Here is a 21,112-nt window from a genome sequence, read left to right on the forward strand (position 1 = left end):
TGTGCACTCGCTTTCCTCACACTCACACACGCGGACAGGCTGGACTTCCTGTGCTCCCAAACAGGAACACACAGGGTGCTGTGTGCGGACGGTGGGTCTGGGGTTTTGGGTGGAGGGAGGCCTGGCTTTCCACACCTGTGTTTGCAGCAGTAATTGAGGGTGCATGCTATTTTGGGGGCGGCGAGCGTCCGTGCGCTCACACACAGACACACACTCGGCAGAGGACAGAGCGCTCTCAGTGGCTGAAGCGTGCCGCGCACGTAGGCCGGTGTTGGTGCTGCGGCGGCTTGTGTTTTCTGCGGGCGGAGACTGAACGCCAGTAGAAAGCTGTAAATGGCCTGTAAATACAAACAGTCCTATTTCCAGTTCCAGGCCATTTAACAGCTCATCATGGTCTTCGCCCCCGCAGGCCTTCGTCACATGACGGGCAGCAGACACTGAGCAATTCCTCAGATGAGTTGCCGAATCGTGCGATCAACTGTTGAAGTCGCAAGGAATCCTGAAGCAGTCCAAACGTCTGTATTTTAGTCACTGGTGAGTAATCGACGTCACACAGACGACTTTATGATGATTTTATTAAGTCTATTTAGAATATAAAGCGCCGCTGCTCACATGTCAGATGGGCTGAGAAAAGCTTGCGGGAAGCTAATGCTCGTCAGCCCTTTCAGCAGAAAATCACACACTTCTACCGCAGCATCTATTCTGTTCTGGACTTTCTAAATTTGCATCTGGTGTATTTTTTAACCCCCCCAGGCGGACAGCACACGAGAGGCGCCGTGAACCCGCGTGTTGCGCCCGCCTGCAGCTCGACGTCTCGGGAGTAAAACAAGCATGACCTGATGTGACAGTCGCCAATCGGCCGGCTCTGTACTTTGAGGTTGCGCTGGTTTGGTGGGCAACGAGGCAGGCAACTAGGCTAGCGCTGTGGAAAAAGTACGATGCGGGGGGTGGGGGGGAGGAGGGGTCGATGGGAAATGAGCTTACTCGTGTTCCCTCTCCTCCTCGCTCCCTCGCCGTCGCGTAAACACACGCGCATGGTAATTGCGTCTCATTAGAGAGCTTGGGGCCTTTCATGTAGCGGGTGAACATGGCCACCGTATCTCCCCTCTGGCCCACAGACATATACAAACACTTCAGCTGGCCCGTGACCCCCCCCCCCCATGGATCCCGGCTCCACAACAGAGATCTATGGATTCCCCTTCGCCGTGGCGCACATCTCTCTCTCTCTCTCTCTCTCTCTCAGTCACCCGCATCTCTTTGCTTTCCCTCACACGCTTCTCTTCGTCTCTGTCCCGTAAAAACCGCGAGAGTTGAAAACGAAGACGGGAAAGAGGGAAACAGCAGTCAGCAAGCCGACTGCCTGCTGTGGGTTGGTAACGATATAATGAGAGGACTGCAGTGTTTCACTGGCGGCTCTTTTTATAGCAGAAGACAAAGCTCTGATTGAGTGAGTGTGGGCGCTCGCTGGTCCGCACGCGGCTGACTTGGGCATTGTGAGCTGGGCCAAAGGGAGCGAGGGACAGTCGAGACGGAGGGGAAGTGGAAGCAGAGGACGGGAGTGAGGAGTGATATTGAAAATGGGTGAAAAGAGAGTGGTGTCACTGAAAAGAAATCACAAGGAAAAGAATCCCGCCCCGGGCTTCGAGCGGCGGGTCAGCCGCAGGTGACGGAGAGGTCAACCTGGGGTCAAGTAAGGTGCAAAACCAGTAACTGTGGCGCACGTTTAGAATGAAAACAAACCAGCCACTATCACTGCAGGTCACGGACGGGGCCTCCTCTCAGGTTACGCACACACACACACACACACACACACACACACAATCGCTGGGGCCACTTAATTAAAAATGGGATCGCTGACCCTCCCTTAGAAATTCCCACCTTCTGAAAGCAAATACGCGGCTCTCCAGCGCGGCTGTTTAACAAGGATTGGGTTGAATACGAGCAGCGTGGACTGAAAGCCTCATTGTGGCGCAGAGAGGGGCTCTGAAACGCCGCGTCAGTTCTCTCCTCGTCCGTCACTCAGACACCTCGGCGCAGCATTTCCTCAGCAATTATGCAGAGAACTCCGAGCTCGCTGTGCGTGTTCCCGACTGCACACAAGCCCGTTGTTTTATGGTGAAGTGCGTTGTAGGCAGCATGCATGCCGGCCTCAATATATGCACAAGTAGCACATCATTTGTTAGAGACCCTTTGCCTCAAATTGTCCACAGAGCTCATCGCAAATGTGTGTTTGCGCATGCAAACTGGGTTTGTGTGTGTGTGTTGAGTTCTAGTGTGCCACACAGTGCCGTACGCCTGGTTTAATGCGATAAGCCTGTGAGAACTTGGATCTACTAAGTATAATAGAAAGCAGACAACACGAGGAAGCCATTTGGCGTTGTGCAATGAGGGAAGACAGGCTTTCATTGCTCTGGCCCGACAAATGTTTCCATTCCATTAAAGCCATCAGGCCAGTTTGAAGTGGACTGGTTGGGAGGATGTGTCTGCCACGCTCAATAGACTAGAGGCAGCTCTCAGCGGGACAGGAGGGAAGACGCAGCTTGGCTATGAATCACCATTCTTTCAAACTGGAGATATTTTTCACTCTTATAAAAAGCAGATTGTTGAATGAAGTAGTTCTGCAAAGGTAGGCAGCTGTCAGCGGGGAGCATGCAAAGGCAACTTCATCTGGATATTGATATCGTTTGGTCCTTTTTAACCTGTCACACCGCGACAAATTACAACTGGATTACTTCGTGAAGAGTTGATTTTTCTCACAGAAATGAAAGGATTGATCCGGTGCTCGTCAGGAGGTACAAGCTGATCTATTATGATAATAAAAATGATGCGCCTGACATTTCGCCCCATAGAACACGCACAAAATAGGAGAGAGAGAACGCATTTGCCACCAAGTCCCAGAAAAAGGAAAAACATAGCAAATGAAGAGGGGGGGGGGGGTGCATAATTAATAAAATGTTTTGAGGAATGGAATTCGCATTATTTATGTTTCTGTGGAAAAACTGCCCCCACTGATGACCCTCTGTGGGTCGATGTAAACGTATGGAAATATGCAGCAGTACGTAATATACAGAAAGTTAATACAATGGTTCCCACAAGCAAACAAATACTTTCCAGATGTGCATTTATTCTCGTAGACAAAGCAATATCAGTGGCCCTGTAAGCAGCACATGCATGCAGGCCGAGTATCAGATGGGGTCAGACAAAAAGAGAGAGAGACTGACTTTGCTCCAGCTATGTTTGGCTACACTTTGACTCTCCGCAGTCTTGATGGAGAATCTTCCCACGAGCCGCTCAGAGCCAGAGACGCACGGGGAGCGAGCGAGGGAGTGTGAAGGAGCGAGAGAGAAGAGGTCACACACATTCCAGTCCCAAAGATTTAGGCCAGACTCCTCGCACAATTAAAATAAGATGATCCCCGCCGCCCCACCCCGAGCCCTGGAAACATCCCTCTCCTCCATCAGTCTGCCTGAGCACTGAAGGCTTCACTGCTCTCCCTGATACTCCCTAAAAACGTCCCCCCCGTCCCCCCGTCTCCCAGATGACAAACACCCGCGAGTACAGACAACGGCCTCTCCAGGGATTATTGCAATAGGATGCCTCTCACACTCGTGCTTCTCAATCAGCAAGTGGCTCCACGGACTCTCTGCCGCTGTCGGTCTCTCCGGTGCCACTCAGTTCCATGCGAGGAAGCCCTGCCAGCATCCCTTACGCTGCGTTTAGAAATAATACTACATGGTAACAAATTACAGGAAATTCACAGTGGATTTAAAACAGTACCTTAGTTTTTGATAATTGTAACGAACTGTAACATGCAGTTAAATACGCACCCCTGTCATGTAAATTAACATAATTTGACAACATCATCCGATAATCTAACAGCGAAATACGGTATTTATGGTGAAGTAGTGGATTTATGCTACTAAATCCAGTCGCAGTCCATCTCCATTGTATTTCTTATTGTTAGTTACTGTGTGTGTAACATGCTTATTGAACTGTTCATTCACTTAATGTTTGATTTGGTCAGTTTCTTTTCATTGGGTTTATAATAATGGCAGCGCAAACTGTAATGTTATCTAGCGCTCAGCTGGGAAAGGTTAGCCAGCCAACAGGGTAGCTCGTAAAGTCAATATAAATAGAGTTAATCACCAATTACAGTGGTAACACGAAACTGTAGTAACTTAACTTGTGTTTACTTTTGCTAATGAAGAACTTGATGCAGAACAACAAGCGGGACAATAATGTTAAGGAGGGCAGAAAGAAAAGACGTTCGTTTTAAATCGATGAACAACTGAGGTAACGCTGAAAGTGAAATCACGTTTTATCCCAACAGTAACAATAAAACCAGATCAGACTAAAAAAAAGCCAATTATGGTTGTTTCTGAATATTGTATTAAGTAGCCGCTTGTGGCGCAGCGTTCAAGCTGCAAAATCCAGTCATTACTTTACAGATATTGTTTCAAATCTACGGGCTTTCTTCTGCCTCAAAGTCTCCTCCCTAACACCCATTCTCACCACCCCAAGCTGACACCCTCCCTCCTGCCCCGACCTGTTAATCCCCCAGCAGGGTACTGAGCCCCCCCCCCTCTGGGCAGACCATCTATCCCCCCCAGCTCTACTCACTCTGTCCAGGTGGGAGGTATGAGTCTCTGCCGTTCTGTGTGCGCATTCAAACCTACCTGTCAAACACGGCACTAAACTGCAGCACACTATGCGTCAACCAACCAAGACAACCGGAATAAGGCACATACATATTGTTCTGTTAAATCATGGTAGCAGGTTTGCAACAATGAAGCCTTTATTTTGAGCAATTGCTTGCAGCTTTAGCCTTCATTTCCTGAATATTGCTTTGTGTAGTTATACTGTAACTGTAAGCCGGCTCTGCAGGTTCCACGTGTGGAGGCAATAGATAAATTCAGCACCCCTAATTTAAGACTATGCATGGGTTCTGTTTTAATACACCATGCAACACTAATAGAAGGAATACATGTGAAGGGTTTTAGAATATATTTAAAAAAAATAATTCAACGCACAGAACTTTGTTTTATCTCTAGCGTAACTATTTCACTTGCAGAATAAAATAAAATCTTCTTGGTTGTCATACGAAGGAACAGTAGGCTCATATGTCCCACCCTTCTGTTGTCTTTGGTGGGAGGATTCTTTTTTTTAAATGTTCTCTATGGGAGATGTTTTAATGGTTTGCAACACAGTGCCGTACTTGAATCCACTTCGGGGTTTCCTTCCTTTCATGAATAACGTCTACTTCTCCACTGAGCATCTGCATCATCTCATATGTCTGTTAAACTGAACCGTCGGGCCGGTCGATGTTCCTACAGCTTTTTGCAGGACGCCGGGCTGCAAACTGACATGCAGGCTTCATCTGAAAGCTGAGGACTCCGGTTACAAGAGGCGTCGAGTAGAAGAGAGAAAAACTGATCTGGAAAAAAGAAAACCAAGAAGAAGAACAAGGGGAGCATCTGCTTTCATCTTCAACCCAGCAGGGGAGAGCTTTGGCCTGTCACTCTGAGACGGACAGCAAGCTGCTGCTGCTGCTGCTCCACCCACACCCACACGGGAAAAATATACTGAAATATACTATATAAACTAAAAATATACTGAATGTTCTGAGAGTAGCATTGAATCTCAGTTGCACAAACATTTCTCTTATTTCGCTATTATAAAGACTGATCCCTCACAGTAAGCCAATAAAAAACATCAACACAGGAACCGTGAAGGTTCTAAAAGAGTTCTTTCCAACATGAAGGACTTTCAACTTTTTTTCTCATCTTTCAAGAGCTACAGGAAGACGATCCTCAGAGTCCCGACGGCCCAGCTGGACCTCAGGTAGAAAGTCATCGGCGTGCCTACAACTATAGTTATTAGTCTGATTTACACTCGCTCACCCACACTGCCCATTAATACCTAAAACTTCCAAAAGCCGTTCCTCCACAGGAGGAGGAATATTATTTTGGTTCAGTAATTTGTATGTGTTGAAGCAGGAAAATAAAGCTATTAAACTTGTGAAAGTCAATCATCTTCTCTGCCTGCTCGTGCAAAAAGTGATAACGAGTGCTAGCTGCTTCGTTTGACTGAGGAGTGAGAAGCTAACAGACCAGATTGATTTCATGCAGATGAATCAAGGCCGTTTAAGCTTGAGACGTGGTTGGAGACGACAGGCGCACAACGCATGTCGTTATCGTCACGGCGACGTTACCGGCACGTTATCGTATCATATTTCTTTCCTATATCTCCACAAAACGCACTTTGAGCGTGACTGCAGGATCACTCGGTGCTTCGTGAACTTATCTTGTCCCAACACAAGAGGAAGAGCATTCAAGATGTACGATGAAAGGCATGCGTGTGAGAGACGAATGAAGGTCCTCCTTTATAAGAAAGATTATTTAGAGCGCTCTGGTATTATTTATACAGGAATAGATATGATGATATATTCCGACCAAGCAAAACCATTTGTACATTTTGGTGTTCAAACTACATCTTTATTTTACTTCTTCACGTTGAACTGCGGTTACTTTTTAGGGCACGTTGCAGTGATCGAAGCCCAATGCAGAATGTTTGGGGGCAACCCAGTCTCACAGCAAAACCTCTAATCGCTACGTTGTGGACCAACGTGGAATTGTCACGCTATCTCCACAAAATCGTAACAATACTACATTTTATTTCAGCCCATTCATTTACGTTGCCTTGCAACTACGTCACTAGAAACTATAAACGGAAGGTCTTCTACATTCTCTGATAGATTATGAAAATATAACGCATACTGCTCGCTAGAAATGCAAACAACTGCTGATGCTTTCTTAAAATATTGTGTTTTTCACAGATAATAAACACAGTCCACCATTTTCTTTTTTTTGAGTTGAGGGAAAGTTGATAGTCATGTGACCGAGTTGCAAACGAAACGTTGTACGAGAATACCACGTTAGTCCACAACGTAGCGATTACACGTTTTGCTGTGAGACTGGGTTGTTGGGGGGTCAAACTGTTTTGACCTCCAGTCGACGTTCCATCGTCCGCTTCATATCAGGCTGTGAAGTAACAGCGTACTACAAAAATAATAAACAGAACAGGAACAGAGACGAAAAGAAGAGGAAAAGATGTTCTCTGAAAAGCGAGGACACCCTGGTTGTCACAGCTCACCTCCAACGCCGCCTCTCCCCCGCGTGTTTATCCAAGTGAGACTCTCTGCTGTCGACCTGTGTGTGTTGTGCCTTCATTTCAACAAGTCTTAGCGTGCAAAATGTCTTTAGTTGAGCCCATATACCAAAAGACGCAATGTGGAGGCTACATGAACCAATGCAAGCCGTCAGACCTGTGATATCACTCCTTTAAACACCTTTTTGTTATGAGGCAACATTCTCTATAAATTAACAATTAACACATCTCAATGCGTGTGTGTGTTTTTGTGTTCATGCATAAGGTTCCTGATTGGTCAGTGTGTTTTTATTGCTTAGAACCACAGAGGGGTGCGGGGGAGGGGGGGGGCAAACCCCAGTTTATTAAGCTGCTGCTAAGGCCATGGGTCAAATTTCACCTGCAATTAACGTCACAAAACCTCTGACACACACACACACACACACACACACACACACACGTTCACGCAAACAGCTGCAGTCGTTTACTCATCCTGCTTGTGTGGGATGCAAAGTCAACATGACGGGAGCTTGTGACAGTCTCTCTCTCACTAAATGATCCAGAATAACCCCCTGCTGAGCGCACACACACACACACGGCTCAAGAGATGACATTACGATTATGCAAGGATGGGTGTGTTGTGGGGCAGCAGTGATTGAGGGGGTGGGGGAGCAGCCAGGAGGTTTGGGTGATGAAACCTAACGCGCCCACTCACTCTGCCCTATTAGCTCTTTACCACTCCAGCTGTGTTTATTAAAACTTTACGGAGCAGACTACGGTATTTATCAGCTCCCCGGACCACGGCTGGAAAGACGCAGGCACGCAGTTCAAGCACGCACGCAAAGTTCTAAAGTTCTCTAGCGCTTTGAAACTCTCACTAATGGACATATTATTATCAGGTTTATTAAAGATCTCTTACATGAATTTGATAAATACACTTTCTACAGGTTATGGTCAGTTGTTCTGACAAAACAAGACTTTTGAAGATTCAAATTGACATTTTATAATTAATCGAGAAGATTATCCAAAGCATTATCAATAAAAATCAAATTAAAATAAGGGTTAGTTAAAGTGGGAACCGTGCGGTTACTGCACAGTTTATCAGCTTTGCTGTGGGACCACTAACGGGAATTTAACTGAAATCAATATCGCCTCTTTCAATTGGAAGAATACTACATCAAATTCGGATGAAACTCAAATCTTACATCTCTTTTTTTTTTATTTAACTAGCAGACCAGCTAAAAACAAAAGGTCGTCAGGCTTAAACGCCGGCCAAAAACGAACAAATCTGATATCCACAGCAAAAACACCCAGTGTCCATCAAGTCGCACAAAGTCTTAACAACGTAACAAGGCCCTCTTGCGTGTCGAGTCCCACTGGATACGCGAGCTGAAAACACGTCTATTTTACTGTACCCAGCGCTGGAGCCTGCCCCCGCTGTCACCTCTAAGGCCAAAAACATGTGATGAATGGCCCGGCGCGCTCATCAATCATCTCTGATTGGCCCTGATCTGCTGTGTGATTGGCTAATTAGCCTCATCTGTAACCATTACTGCACAGAGAGGCAGCTGCGGCAGTAAAAAAAGAAAAAGAAAAGAAAAGAAAAAAAGGATAAGGAAAATAAAGAAGGTGAAAAAATTACACCATCAGGGCTGCCCCGTCACCTCGCTGCCTTCACGCAATGCCAGGAATCAGACAGCTCCCGCCACACAGCTCCCGCCACACACACACACACACACACACACACACACACACACACACACACACACACACACACACACACACACACACACACACACACACACACACACACACACACACACACACACACACACACACACACCTTAAGACCGCTAGGAAACACCTTTCGAAGGCCAGAGTTTCACAGGTAATTATATTTGGAAATTAAATAGATCAAGACAAGAGCAGCAGGGAGGGCTTGTCGGGACTGTGTGTCGGCGGGTCATCCACATCTCATCTGGCAACGGTTTCTGGTCCGATACAGCGGCGAGAGCTGCTCCCGTCACGGGAAAAATAAGACGGGTTTATTAGATGTCGGAGGGAAATATCTGGTAACTGGGTGGTAGACTGCTGGCCGAGAGCTATGAGGGAGCGAAGGAGGGGGCCTAGGCTTTGGTGGAAGTGACGCAGCTTTTACGGGAAACAAAAAAGAAAAAATCCAAATGTAAATAATGGCGGGAGAAACATGAAGAATGGTGGGGAAGAGTAGAAGAAGAGTGGGACTAAAACCACCAGCCAGCCTTCTGCTGTGCACAAGAAATGACTGCAGCCAGGAGGGGAGGGGCTATAGGTGAGGGGGGGGGGGCTTCAAACAGCTGCACCCACCACGGGCAAACCCAGAGTGGGGTTACAGGCTGAGAGGAGAGGACAGAGTAGGGAGCAGGGCCCTCTGTAGGAAGGATTCCTGCATCTTGGTCGGCCCTGATAGCATTTTTAGCGAGCGGATACCGTGGGGTTTAATTCTTTCTTCCTCGATGAGCAAATTTGCCATAATCCCTGAGGAAAAAAACATCACTCAAAATATTTTAAAAAGAAAAAGGGCGGCCACGTGTTTCAAACACCATCCCCAAACTGGACGAAATCCAAACGCTTAATCCCTTTGAGGAAAATCAGATCAGGAGGATTTGAATCATTCTATTTGCCCATTTTGTACTAAAGCGTTCAGCCCCCGGCATCTGTTCCACAAACCCACAAAGATAATAAAAGGACTCCATTGAGGGAGTCGCCGGGCAGCTCCGGGTCCGCCCGCCGAGGACGGACACCCGATACCCGGCCGAGACGATGCCCAGCAAGCCGCACGCCTTCAGACGTCGTTAGAGCAGACAGACAGCACGCCCCTCCTGCCACCCGCAATCCATCCACAGCCAATTACAAGCAATTTCCCTGTCCTGGGTGGGGTGAGGAGCGAGCGAGCAAGAGAGAGAGAGGGGGAGAGAGAGAGAGAGAGAGAGAGAGAGGGGGAGAGAGAGAGAGAGAGAGAGAGAGAGAGAGGGGGAGAGAGAGAGAGAGAGAGAGAGAGAGGAAAAGCAGTTGTCAGCCTAAAGCAGACACACATGGTTCTGTTTACAACTTGCCAGTTGTTTGGCTTTGCCATGGCAACAGTGCTGACGCTGCACGGTTTATAGGTGAGCTGGAGCGAGGCAGCGGGGGGGTGGGGCGGCGGTCGTGGTGACAGTCGCGGCCTTTGATGGTCAACAGGGCAGGAGGGAACTTTCGGCGGGAGAGAGATGGCTCATTTATGCATGATGTACAAACGTAACACAAACAAGCGTCTGTTTTCTCCCCCCCCCACCTCCTCCTCCTCCACATCAGTTCCCCTCAGCACCTCGGGCTTCTGTTTGGCTTCCCCGAAATCTGCCTTTTCCGAAACTGGAGACGCACAGCGAGGAGGTGCCTGATTCACCAGAGCTGGAATGTCTGCCGTTCCCACAGGAAACCTGGGGCGTCTCAAGCCAGGGCGCGCTGGACAGGCAAGTGCGCACACACACACACACGCAAATAATGCAATGTCCCAGGGCTGTATGAACAACAACAAGAACCGTACTTGTACGAGAAGCCGTCCCGTTGTTTTATTCGTAGAGGGCGTCATACTAGACTGTAAATTTACACAATTTTGAACTGGAATGAACTGGGATTTGACTTCAACGATCTAACAGACACCTGAGCAACATACAACGTCCTCCACTTCGTCAGGTCTGGTCATTAATGAATAAAAAATAAAAAGAGCCTGCGTGACATAAACGTCACTTCAAGTCAGCCTTCCTCCCACAGAAGACCGATATTATCCAGTGTGGCCAAAATGAAAGTTGACTGAGCTTAACGGACGTCCCAGCGTATTTTTTGCGGGGACGGCTTCACCGACGGCGTCTCCGCGAGCCGCCCTTTGCAGCCCGAGGCGCTGCTCTTCCACGGCTCCGCTCGGACGCAGTGCGCCCACACTGAGATCTGTAGTAAAAAAAGAGGTTACCAGCCGTAACCTCCTCACCCCCACTCCCATCTCAAAGAGCGCCCCCCCGCCACCATCACCTCCTAATAATAACACGGCTCGCCGTTGGGGGGTCTGCTGTCAGACATGGCAGCCCGTCGAGCCTTTCATCTCCACAGCCGCACACACGTGGTCCAACCTTAACCTTTCTAACACACACACACACACGTCTGTCTGCTCCTGGACATGGCGACCCCACTGTTCGTTTCATCTCCCCACTCACTCTCTCTCTGCTTGCCGCTGGCACCGCTACGTTAACACAAACACCGTATTTCTGTCATCGTCCCCGGGACGCGGCGTTCCCCTCAATATCTTTTTCTTCTGCAGGCATCGGGGGGGAACGGCAAGGGGGGCCTGAAGGGATCTGGGACATGGGTGAGTTGTGGGAAACCAGAGTGCAGTCTGTGGCCTCGCAGCATGGAGCCCTCGGTCTCTCGCCCCGCTCCCCCCTTTCCTTCTCTATCTCCCCTTCTCTTTTGGCAGAGAATCACAGGAGGCTCCATGCAGATCGCATATTGTGGCCTCAAATGATCTGGGAAAACATGCCCCGTCAATGCTACGTGCACATCTGAACCCTGTTCAACTCTGCGGCGCCGCGCGCACCGTTTGTGTGCGTTTCTCTGGGGCCGTGTGCGGCTGTGGTTGTGTGTGTGCGTGTGTTACCTCCACGTAGTCTTTGGCGTGGCCCCAGTCCCTCTTGGAGTCCAGGTTGCCCAGGCTGAAGTTCTCCAGCTGGCCGAGGTGAATCTTTGCCACAGAACGGCTGATCTTGCGCGTCACAAAGTTTGCACCTAAAACACACACACACACACACACATTGAAATTGCTTTGTTGGCACCTTATGAATCCAATCACGGTTTACACAGGATATAAATATGACAGCTTTAGCTCGGGCCAACACACACAGGCACAGATCAGTCAGGAGAGAAATACAGGGCAGATAAGTGAAGCTGAGGCCTCGTGGAAGAGTTTAGAGATCCCTTAGAGTTTAGAGAAACTTCTACATCACGCTATCACCACACAGAGCATTCCAAACCTCCTCTACTGCTCCAAATGCTGTTTAGCCAAAGCAAAAACTACAGCTAGAAACCACCCTTAGTCCAATCGATTCGTTACAACCTCAAATTTCACCCACCAGATCCTTTTAGGTTCCTTCTCTCTCATTTTCCTCTCTAATTCACCATTTCAGCGTCAAATCTGGGCTAGAGGCCCGAGGCCAATCTCAGAGCATCAGTCTGCCTACACCAAGAAAAGGAAAACAGGAAACTGCCCACGAACAAAAACGACCACCCCGGCCGGCGCAGTGTCCAGTCCAGAATTACCAGCACGACATATCGATCCGTCGCCTGTGCTCCCCGACACACGTGGCGATAATATCTGGGGGAAAAGCAACGAGCTCCTGATGGGTCTGTGCCGCTAGAAGGGTTAGAGGCGCCTTTGGCAGGACGGCGAGGACTGGTGTCAGGTTCTCTGTTCCTGCTGCAGGGGGAACGACGCCGCGGAGAGCCTGCGAATAAATGCACCGGCCCTCCAACCCAAACAGAGCATTATACTGATGGATATCAACCTTAAATATTAGGGTGTCACGTCTGATTATGCCACCGTCTTAGTCAAAGCAGCTTATTAGCCCTCGAAGAGGTTCAACTCTGTCTTTTGTTGAAGGGCCAAAATGGCAGATATGCAGGGGATATGCGAAAGTCTCATTTCAAAGGAAAGCATTAAAGAGCTGGCTATATTTAGCAGAGCCATCATCCCTGCTGTACATAAATCTCCCACAACCTCGCGTGAACCTGCTGGAGACCTCTTAAGAGCTCCTACATGCGGTTCTTTTTAAAAACTCAGAGATGAATGTTGCCTTTTAGCTTCATAATAGCGCGGCTCTGTCTCAACACTCTAACACGGTTGGCCTGACATGGAGCAGAGCCTCCATTTAGACACAGGAAAATCCCATGAACCCAATCATGCAAATGCACCAAATTTGTAGTAATTATTTCATAGCAAAGGGACAGCCTGTAACAGGCTGAGCAGAAGCAGAACAGAAGCTTAGACACGCTTATTTGGGAAAATACAGCATGTTGTGTGTTGATGGCATGGTCACATGACCCCCCGCGGGAAGGCAGCCCTTTTGAGTTGGAGTTTAAAAAAAAAAAAAGTTTAAACGCAGCGCCAGCCGGTCCTCAGTCTTCCGCTGGGTTGCAAATCTAAACAGAAATCCAACGTCTAGACCCTGCTAGTTATCCAAGTTCTGGGACAAAATAGCATGTGCTTATACAGCGTGGATGGAAACCCCCTGCAATATCCGACCTTGATGTTTTTGCGTGATCATCTCATCTGGCCCCCGGGGGCCATTCTCAGTGCTGGCAGGTCATCTGTTCTGGCAGATACCGCTGCTCCCCCTGACTAGTCAAAATGTTAAGCATCAATTATTCACGTGCCCCTGACGCGTGCATGATTGTCAGTTTTGCTCATCACCCTGGGAGGGATATTTATTTAACATACGCACATGAACATTCTGACCTTCTAAATCAGGTGTGCAAATGATGAGGCAATTAGACAATGGACAGATGCCTAATGGAGAACCACTTTTCAGGGGAACTCCGCAGACTCATGGAGAATTACTACGAACCAGCTGAAAGTTGTATTTGGAGGACGTTTTTACGTAAAAACAACCCATTGTTACCCAGTTTCATCTTGTCTTTGGCTTTTTAACAAAGCACCTGTGCTACAATCTCCGGGCGTGTAGGTTAAAAAGAATGGGTGCTATGGAGCTGAAATAAAGGATGGTGACTTTGTATATTCATACTTGTTGGGGACTAAAGGTTTAGCAATGAAAATGGACCGCATTATTTATTTATTCTTTATCAATAAAAAAAAAGAATAGCTTTATAAAGGCTAACGTTGAATGAGTTCCATGCAGGCTGAATTTTTCTGCGTCCACTTTCTTATACCGTATATTACGACCCCGAGGGCCGAGGAGCGTAACGTGAGCTCAGATTGGTAACAATAGCGAATCGGAACGCGCAGGCTTGATTTCATCCTAAATTAAAGAGAAACAGGTTTGCAGGTTAAACACAGGTCATCAAAACTCTGCAGGCCCGAGTTCCCTCTTAAAAAGGTGGCAGAGGGATACAGTGTAGCACAGTACACCCAATGAGTAATAAAGTCCATTATTCCCCCCCCGGGCACACCTGTAGTCTCCTTGTAAAGCTCACACCTATGTTTGGGGTGGCTCTGCTCCCTGCCTGCTCTAATTGGTGCGGTGTGGAGCAGAGCGAGGGCCTAATGGACCGGCCTGCCTGGCTGTGCACAAAGCCTTCTCTGTTACTGGCCCGGGTGTTAATGTGTTTCCTTTACTGGCACCGGCACCGCAGGCGAGCCAGGAGAAGGGGGGGCGGAGGCAGGCAGGGGGGGGAGCGGGGAACTAACGGGAGGTTTCGAACGCAAACGGGGCATCAGTGGCCGTTTAACCTCGCCCGCGGCCCGGCGGAAAGTCTAATAAAACCACGGGCCCTGAAAACTGAGCAGACAGCAAAACCCGAGCCAGAGGTGGACATTCAATCTCTCTCTCGCTCTCTCATTCCCACTCAACCGTTTCTCTCTTTTTTTAACTTTCCATCACTCCCTCTCATTTTTTGGCCAGAGGAGCGACAGGAAAAACGTAACACGCGGGGTTCGTTGGCACAGCTGGGCTGAAATGTGGCGAGAGGAAAGGAGGAGGAGGGGGAGGAGGAGGAGGAGATGTCTCCCATCCAAAGCCGGGCCCATGTGGGCCCAGACAGGATGGGGACGGGAGCTGTCAGTTGGGGGCCCGCAGTGTGGGGGAGTTCGGGGAGGGGACTGTGGGTTCGAGGGGGTTTTGGCTCGACCGGCCTTGGTTACTCTACAGATTCTGTTGTTAGGAGCATGCTGCTAAGGTGACTTATGAAGTCTGCCTTCAAACTATGTGACGGCCAAGCAGTTTCTGTACGCACGTAATACACGTCTGTGAGTGTGTTTATGTGCGTTCGCTAATTGGGATTCATTGAAATCACTCTAACATTCACTAACATTCATTTTGCAGACATGATGTGTAGTCGTGGCTCAGCCGAACGGCACATCACGCTCTGAAAAAACTAAAAAGATGGGAGTTTATTCAAGTCTTGAATCATGTCAAACATTTATCAAGTTGATCTTTAATGTTATATTTGCACAGGTAAAACATCTACTTCCTTCCCAAGCCAAGTCTCCTGTTCTAGTTTTAGACCTGGGCATGTTTTTCATTACCACATAAATCTGCTCCAAGGTGATTTGCAGGATGTAACAAAGTTCTCCCTTTTTCTTAATAAAAATGTGGAATGGTAACAGAGACTCCGTTAATAAGCCACATTCCAAAAATAGGACCATGGATTGCCTGCTTTTCATAAAAAAAGTCAAACACAGACTCATTCCTGCTTCTTTCCAGTTTCTTCCCAGTTGAGTCATTTCTGTCAGGGGCTTGTCTGAACCGGCCACGCCAAGACCTGCTCGTGATTGCCACAGACTTCACAAGGTTTAGACACCTGTTTTGGAATTCAAATCAGAACTGCAAATCCCATAATCCCTGTCTGTCTTTGAACCAATGGCCCAGGGGAGCGAAAAGCCTTTGTGGTAGACTAGAAGTAAAAAATGAAACCCTAATTTCTATCTCATCCCCATACACATTTTAGCTTGTAGGTCAACCGTTTCGCCCTGTTTACATCAAAAATGCTTGTACACACGTCTCCTTTATCCATACGGTGTTACGGACAAAATGATTCTGCAGGATGAATCTTCACTTGCGATTGGCCAAATTCCACCCGCGCCAAAGACCTGTCGGTGTCTGCCATCTCCGTTGTTGCACAATTCACTTTCTGACTGATCTCTGGAGGCTCGACGGAGGGAGAGTACTTGCGTTGCATCCAAGAGGTCACGCTGTGAGCTCGCCAGCACAGCGTCTATCCACACCTGACAGAACGCTGCCCTCTGAGCTGCCTCAACCATCAGGGAGCGTGAAGATGGGAAGAAATGCAGCGTGAGGAGGATTGCAAACACAAAGCCCGTCACGTTTGAGATTTTTAAAATTTTATTTATTGGGTTGTGATGCAACAAAAAAAAACTGATGGATGGCACAGGGTGTGCAAAGGTGTGAGGAAAGAGGGGAGTAGATGATTCATGTCGAACACTGACGGCACCACCTCCGCATCGCCGAAGCGAGAGCAAATGACACAGTACTTCACCCCAGTATCGACAAAACACAGACGTAATCCTCAGCAGCCTGCAGTGTGACGAAATCAGATTGTATAGCGATATTTTTGGGTTTCTATTGCCCAACAAGAGGTATTGGCAAAGGTTGAGACAGCCCGCGGGGAGTCATGAACTCATGGGTGTGTGATTAGCGCGGCTCAAAGCGAGCACTTAGTCGATACGTTTCTTAGATGCCATGGTGATCTGGGACAACAAACACCGATTGGAGTGCGTCAATGGGGATGAGCAAAAGTAAGAGCGTAAACAACTGCGCGACGGGTTTGAAACAGATGCAGGGAAGCGCCTTATTTTGGCCACGTGACACGCGGAAAGCACGGAGAGAACTCTGTCGTCGGCTCTGCTTGGAGGTGTCAAGACTCGGCTCTTCACCTCGCCACAGTTCAGCTGTTGTTTGGACTGCACTCACTCAGCCTCTTCTCATCAACACCCGACTAAGCGAAAGGGAGGAAAAAAAACGCAAAATGTGTCCGCTCCGTGCCGGGTTCCTTTCGTACGAGACCGCGCCGAATACCCTTGATGCTCCTTGACCGAGTCATTCCCATTTGAAGATTTCCTTAGAAAATAACCACTCCAATGAATGGAAAACATATCCACTTGCACATCTATCATGCGATCTGACCTTTTGGGCTCCACCTCAACAAAAGCAGAAAGACGAAGCCGAGGCATGTAGCGGCTTAGCGGCTGTATGTGTACGAGTATATTTGCCGGGCAGCATTGATTTTGGCAGTGCTATTCTTACTTCCCCAGCGCGAACTGGACGTCTCTCCTAACATAACAGTATATTATTCTATACTGCCAAGCGTGAACCACAGAGCTCTCCGGGTGGAGAGACGGATGGGAATTCCCCAAATAAACCAGGGGATTAGCCTACAACCGGAGCTGGTCAGTAGCAGCACCGGTGGATACGCGCACGAAACCGATTACTGTTCTGATTTACTACCCAGACTTGGATCAACACACTGCTAATAGCTATAAATTCTACTTGGTGCATTTTTTGACAGAATTGGATTTTTGGGGACGTTAAGGTGCGTGCTGATAGCGATGACCATATAAACACATGATCTGGTTATTTGCATAGGCTTTGCTGCTGATCACTCCTGCCAAGAAACTGGCGCAATTCACTGTCTCGTATGTCAAAGCAATATGGAGTCTATTTCGCGCCCCTGCTAACGCTAATCCCCCTCTTCAGAGTCAATGTGAGGGTTATTTATTATGGCTAACAACTAAGCTAACCAGAAAGGAGCTCGCCGCGGTGTGAACTGGCTGGCAGATGCAGGCTCCTGTTTGCTTGGCTTCATGCTGGATTTCCAACGGGACATTTTTTCTCCCTGACCGTCCGCTTTCGACCCTTCGCTGCAGAACACTGGAGGTCGGATGTTTATTGGTGGAACGCTCAGGTGTTTATGAGAACTGTAAGAGAAACCAGAAGTGCATTCCTTCTGGGATTAAGTCATCGTGGGCGCTGTGAGAGACGGAGCTCCTTGTTGAATTCTACAGAGGGACAGAAAGTCTGAGAGGGAAATTGGTGTAAAGCTTCCCTCCTCCGTCTGCAGCCTTTCCCGGCAGTCACCGGATCATCATGTGACACATCACACCACGCCGCCGTGATGATTGGCCCGCTGTGTCACTTGGTAAGGTGACTAAGGCCTTAGGAGCAAAAATAAAAACTACCCCATGAAGGCAATCCTCTATATTTGCTTCTCAAACACAGACACACACAGCCAATGGCACACTGGGCCAATGATGTCACCGCTTTTCCTGTGTGTGGTAGCGGAGGCGAGAGAATGGTGATGTCAGGGCCACAGACCTCATGGACTGACCCCCTCAGTGACTAATTATTCAGAGGTACGAGTGGTAAGTATGAGGACGGTCAGCACACAGGTAATGAATAACCCTTCATCGCTCGCTGTGCAATTTCAATGCAATTTGTGTCACTAGCTTTTTAAGTGATGTGTGATCTGGTAACATTTCACACCAAACCAATGACAAGACTTTTTTGTTTTGATATGCAAGTTGATATATAATTTTGGTTCAGTTTTAACTGTGGGAGTTTCTGTTGTGGTGCAAGTTTGTCTTTATCTTGGTAGCCATTTTTATAAAGGCTAAATTCGTATACTTGTTCCAAAAAGATATTTAAGTTGAATTTCAGTATCAGTTTTCACACTTTCTGGTGTGAGGATAGGAAATACTCAACAGCTTGAACCAGTCCTCGAGATTCCAGCTTCCAGCTGTGCTCTATACAGTACAGCATCGCACGCTGTGCAACACAACCTCACACCCTACCAATGACTCCTCCCCTCCAAAGTCCCCCTGTGTGTATGTGTGACGGTAGCGTGGCCGAACGCCCCCCCCCCCCTCAGCGCGGCAGCGTCTCGCCGGGCCGGGGGGGGGGGGGGGGCCCGGTAAACACTGGCCAATCCAGCCAACACAAGCGCCACACTGGGTTGAGCGAGGCAGCAGTGGGACATCTGGCCACATCACAGCGCTCCTACTTTATGAGCGGCGACGGCCGTTACTCTGGGCATAAAAGTGGCAGGAGCGAACCAGACGGCCCGATGCAGTAATGCTGACTGCGGAGAAAGCGGGAGGAAGACGTGAAATGAGGCGGGGGAGAGGGCGGAAAAGGAGCAGAAAGGAATGGGGGAAAGAAGATAGAGTCGGAGAGGGAGATGAAAAAGAGCTGAAAGGACCAAAAGGCTGAGGGAGTGTCACAGAGGGAGCAGGGAGCTTTGCCCTTATAAGGTCATTGTGTGTTTGTGTGGCTTAGGACGCACGCATCTCTGGTTTCATTGCTTCAGTTTGGTTATCTCTCGAGCTGCGACTAATTACGTTCATGATCAAAAACTCTAAAAATCTAGAAAATGAGAAAAGATGATTACCCCAAAAAGATTGTTTTAAATGATTTCCCGGTTGATTGGCACTACTTATCTCTTTGGCTCCTCCAACCCGTCTACCGCTTCACACGTCATTCCCAGACTGACTAATTGTCCCTTACAAGACCTCGATGGCGACTGCACCATCTGTAAACTGCACCAGTTCCCACACCTATCTATCTGTAGGAACCCATTAGGGTTTACAGGTTGACCCCTGACCTTGGCTGGGGTTCGTGGCCAGGGCCTTCATTAGGGGATAAATCATAAACACCTGAGCGGCTGACCTGGGATTGGTGCAGTGGCTGCAGTCATGTGGTATTCATTTGGGGTCGCGGTGGCGTGTAAATCGGGTTAAACCAGCGCCTGCGACCCTCGGGGCTCTGGGTACATATTAAAAACGTGACCACAACCGACTTACTGTGTGTCAGAATGTGTGTGTGAGTGCGTGTCAAGTAGTTATGAGGGACCTGGCTCCGCCAATAAATGAATATGGCTTCATATGGAGCGTGTAATTGAGAACTTGTACAGAACTCAACAATGGTTTACCTTCTGCTTCATGGCTTTACTGCCGATTCAGGCCGTAGCTGCGGACAAGTGATGTCATTTTTTTCACTACCAAAATAGTTCATCAATAGGCCACGTGAATACACCTATTGGCAGATTTTTGACTGAAAAAAAATGGGAATTCTTTTATTGAACTTTGTGGAAACATTCCATTGAAGTTCAATTCGGTACACAATGTTGTCTGAATAAAGTAGGTATTCTAAAACTCGTGCCTGATGATTATGAAGAACAGATGGCACACAGAAACTCTTCAATACCCCCAAAAATTGCTAGCCCTTATGTGACCTTCAATAAGGCTCTTTGAGCAGCGCATACTTTTCTCCTCTATCACTATCAGATGCTCCTCAAAGAAATTCCTTGTTTCCACGTTTTAGGACAGAAAACCATGGTGCTTTGTTGGTGCACTGACCAGCAGCATGCGTGTCGTGCTGCGAGCTCACCTCTCCTCGGGCTCTCGTGGTTGAAGAGGATCCCGTTGACAGCAAACATGTTGTAGGCCTCTCGAAAGTTCACCACGATCCAGTAGGCGTAGAGCTTTGCAGCACCTGCGTGGAGACGTGGTGGAAATAGGGTGAGGGAAACGAGTTTTAGCACACAAAAACAAATCCAGTCACTTCTCTGTGCGACAATACGCACAACTTTACAGTCAGGTGACTTTTGGATCATTGAATTGTCAATGAAACTTTCACAGTAGTGGGAAGGTTAGTGGGGTTATTGTATAGTGGGGGTTCAGTGATACAGAGTGACAACATCAGCACAGAGAGAAACACTGATCCTCTCTTCCCGGGGCTGCAGAGAGGGGAAGATTGCAACTACATCACATGTGACAGTAGAACACAGCGGTACACCAGCTCAAGTTTCAACGTCGGGAACGTGAACCGCAGACTCCTGCTGACTGACCAAAAGCAGGCTCGTACAAAACGTTCCCCCCCCACTATGTTCCTCCTCCTCCTCCTCCTGTGATGAGGGGAATACCAGAGCAGGCAAAGGGAGGTGCCCGTTGATTAAGCAGTAGGTCAGGATGTACACAGGAGGTGAAGGGAGGCCGTCATGGCAACCCCTCCGCCTCCCCCCCCCTGTCCCGGGTCTAATTAATGGAGTAGCAGCCCTCCTCGGGATGGTATGTGCCTCCCATGCAGCCTCAGATTGAGTGCTGACAGATGGGGAAAGTGTCAGTGAGGAGAGCATTGAGACAACAGAGAATATGAAACCTGACCCAGCACACACGTGTACAGCCTGCCTGTGTGTGTGCGCGCGCTTA

At 48.4% G+C, this 21,112-nt stretch overlaps 1 protein-coding gene across 1 annotated transcript in view; it reads right to left on the minus strand.

The window, feature by feature from the left end:
- gmds (GDP-mannose 4,6-dehydratase) overlaps window positions 1-21,112 on the minus strand; it is a 118,644-nt gene that overhangs the window by 60,363 nt on the left and 37,169 nt on the right. The window contains exons 6-7 of the mRNA XM_040184300.2: window positions 20,292-20,396; window positions 11,816-11,943 (exon numbers count right to left, since the gene is read on the minus strand). Coding sequence (XP_040040234.1) covers window positions 11,816-11,943; window positions 20,292-20,396 — 233 coding nt within the window. The remainder of the gene's footprint in view (window positions 1-11,815; window positions 11,944-20,291; window positions 20,397-21,112) is intronic.

This window comes from Gasterosteus aculeatus, chromosome 8 (assembly GCF_964276395.1).
Source record: "Gasterosteus aculeatus chromosome 8, fGasAcu3.hap1.1, whole genome shotgun sequence".
NCBI classification, from domain to species: domain Eukaryota; kingdom Metazoa; phylum Chordata; class Actinopteri; order Perciformes; family Gasterosteidae; genus Gasterosteus; species Gasterosteus aculeatus.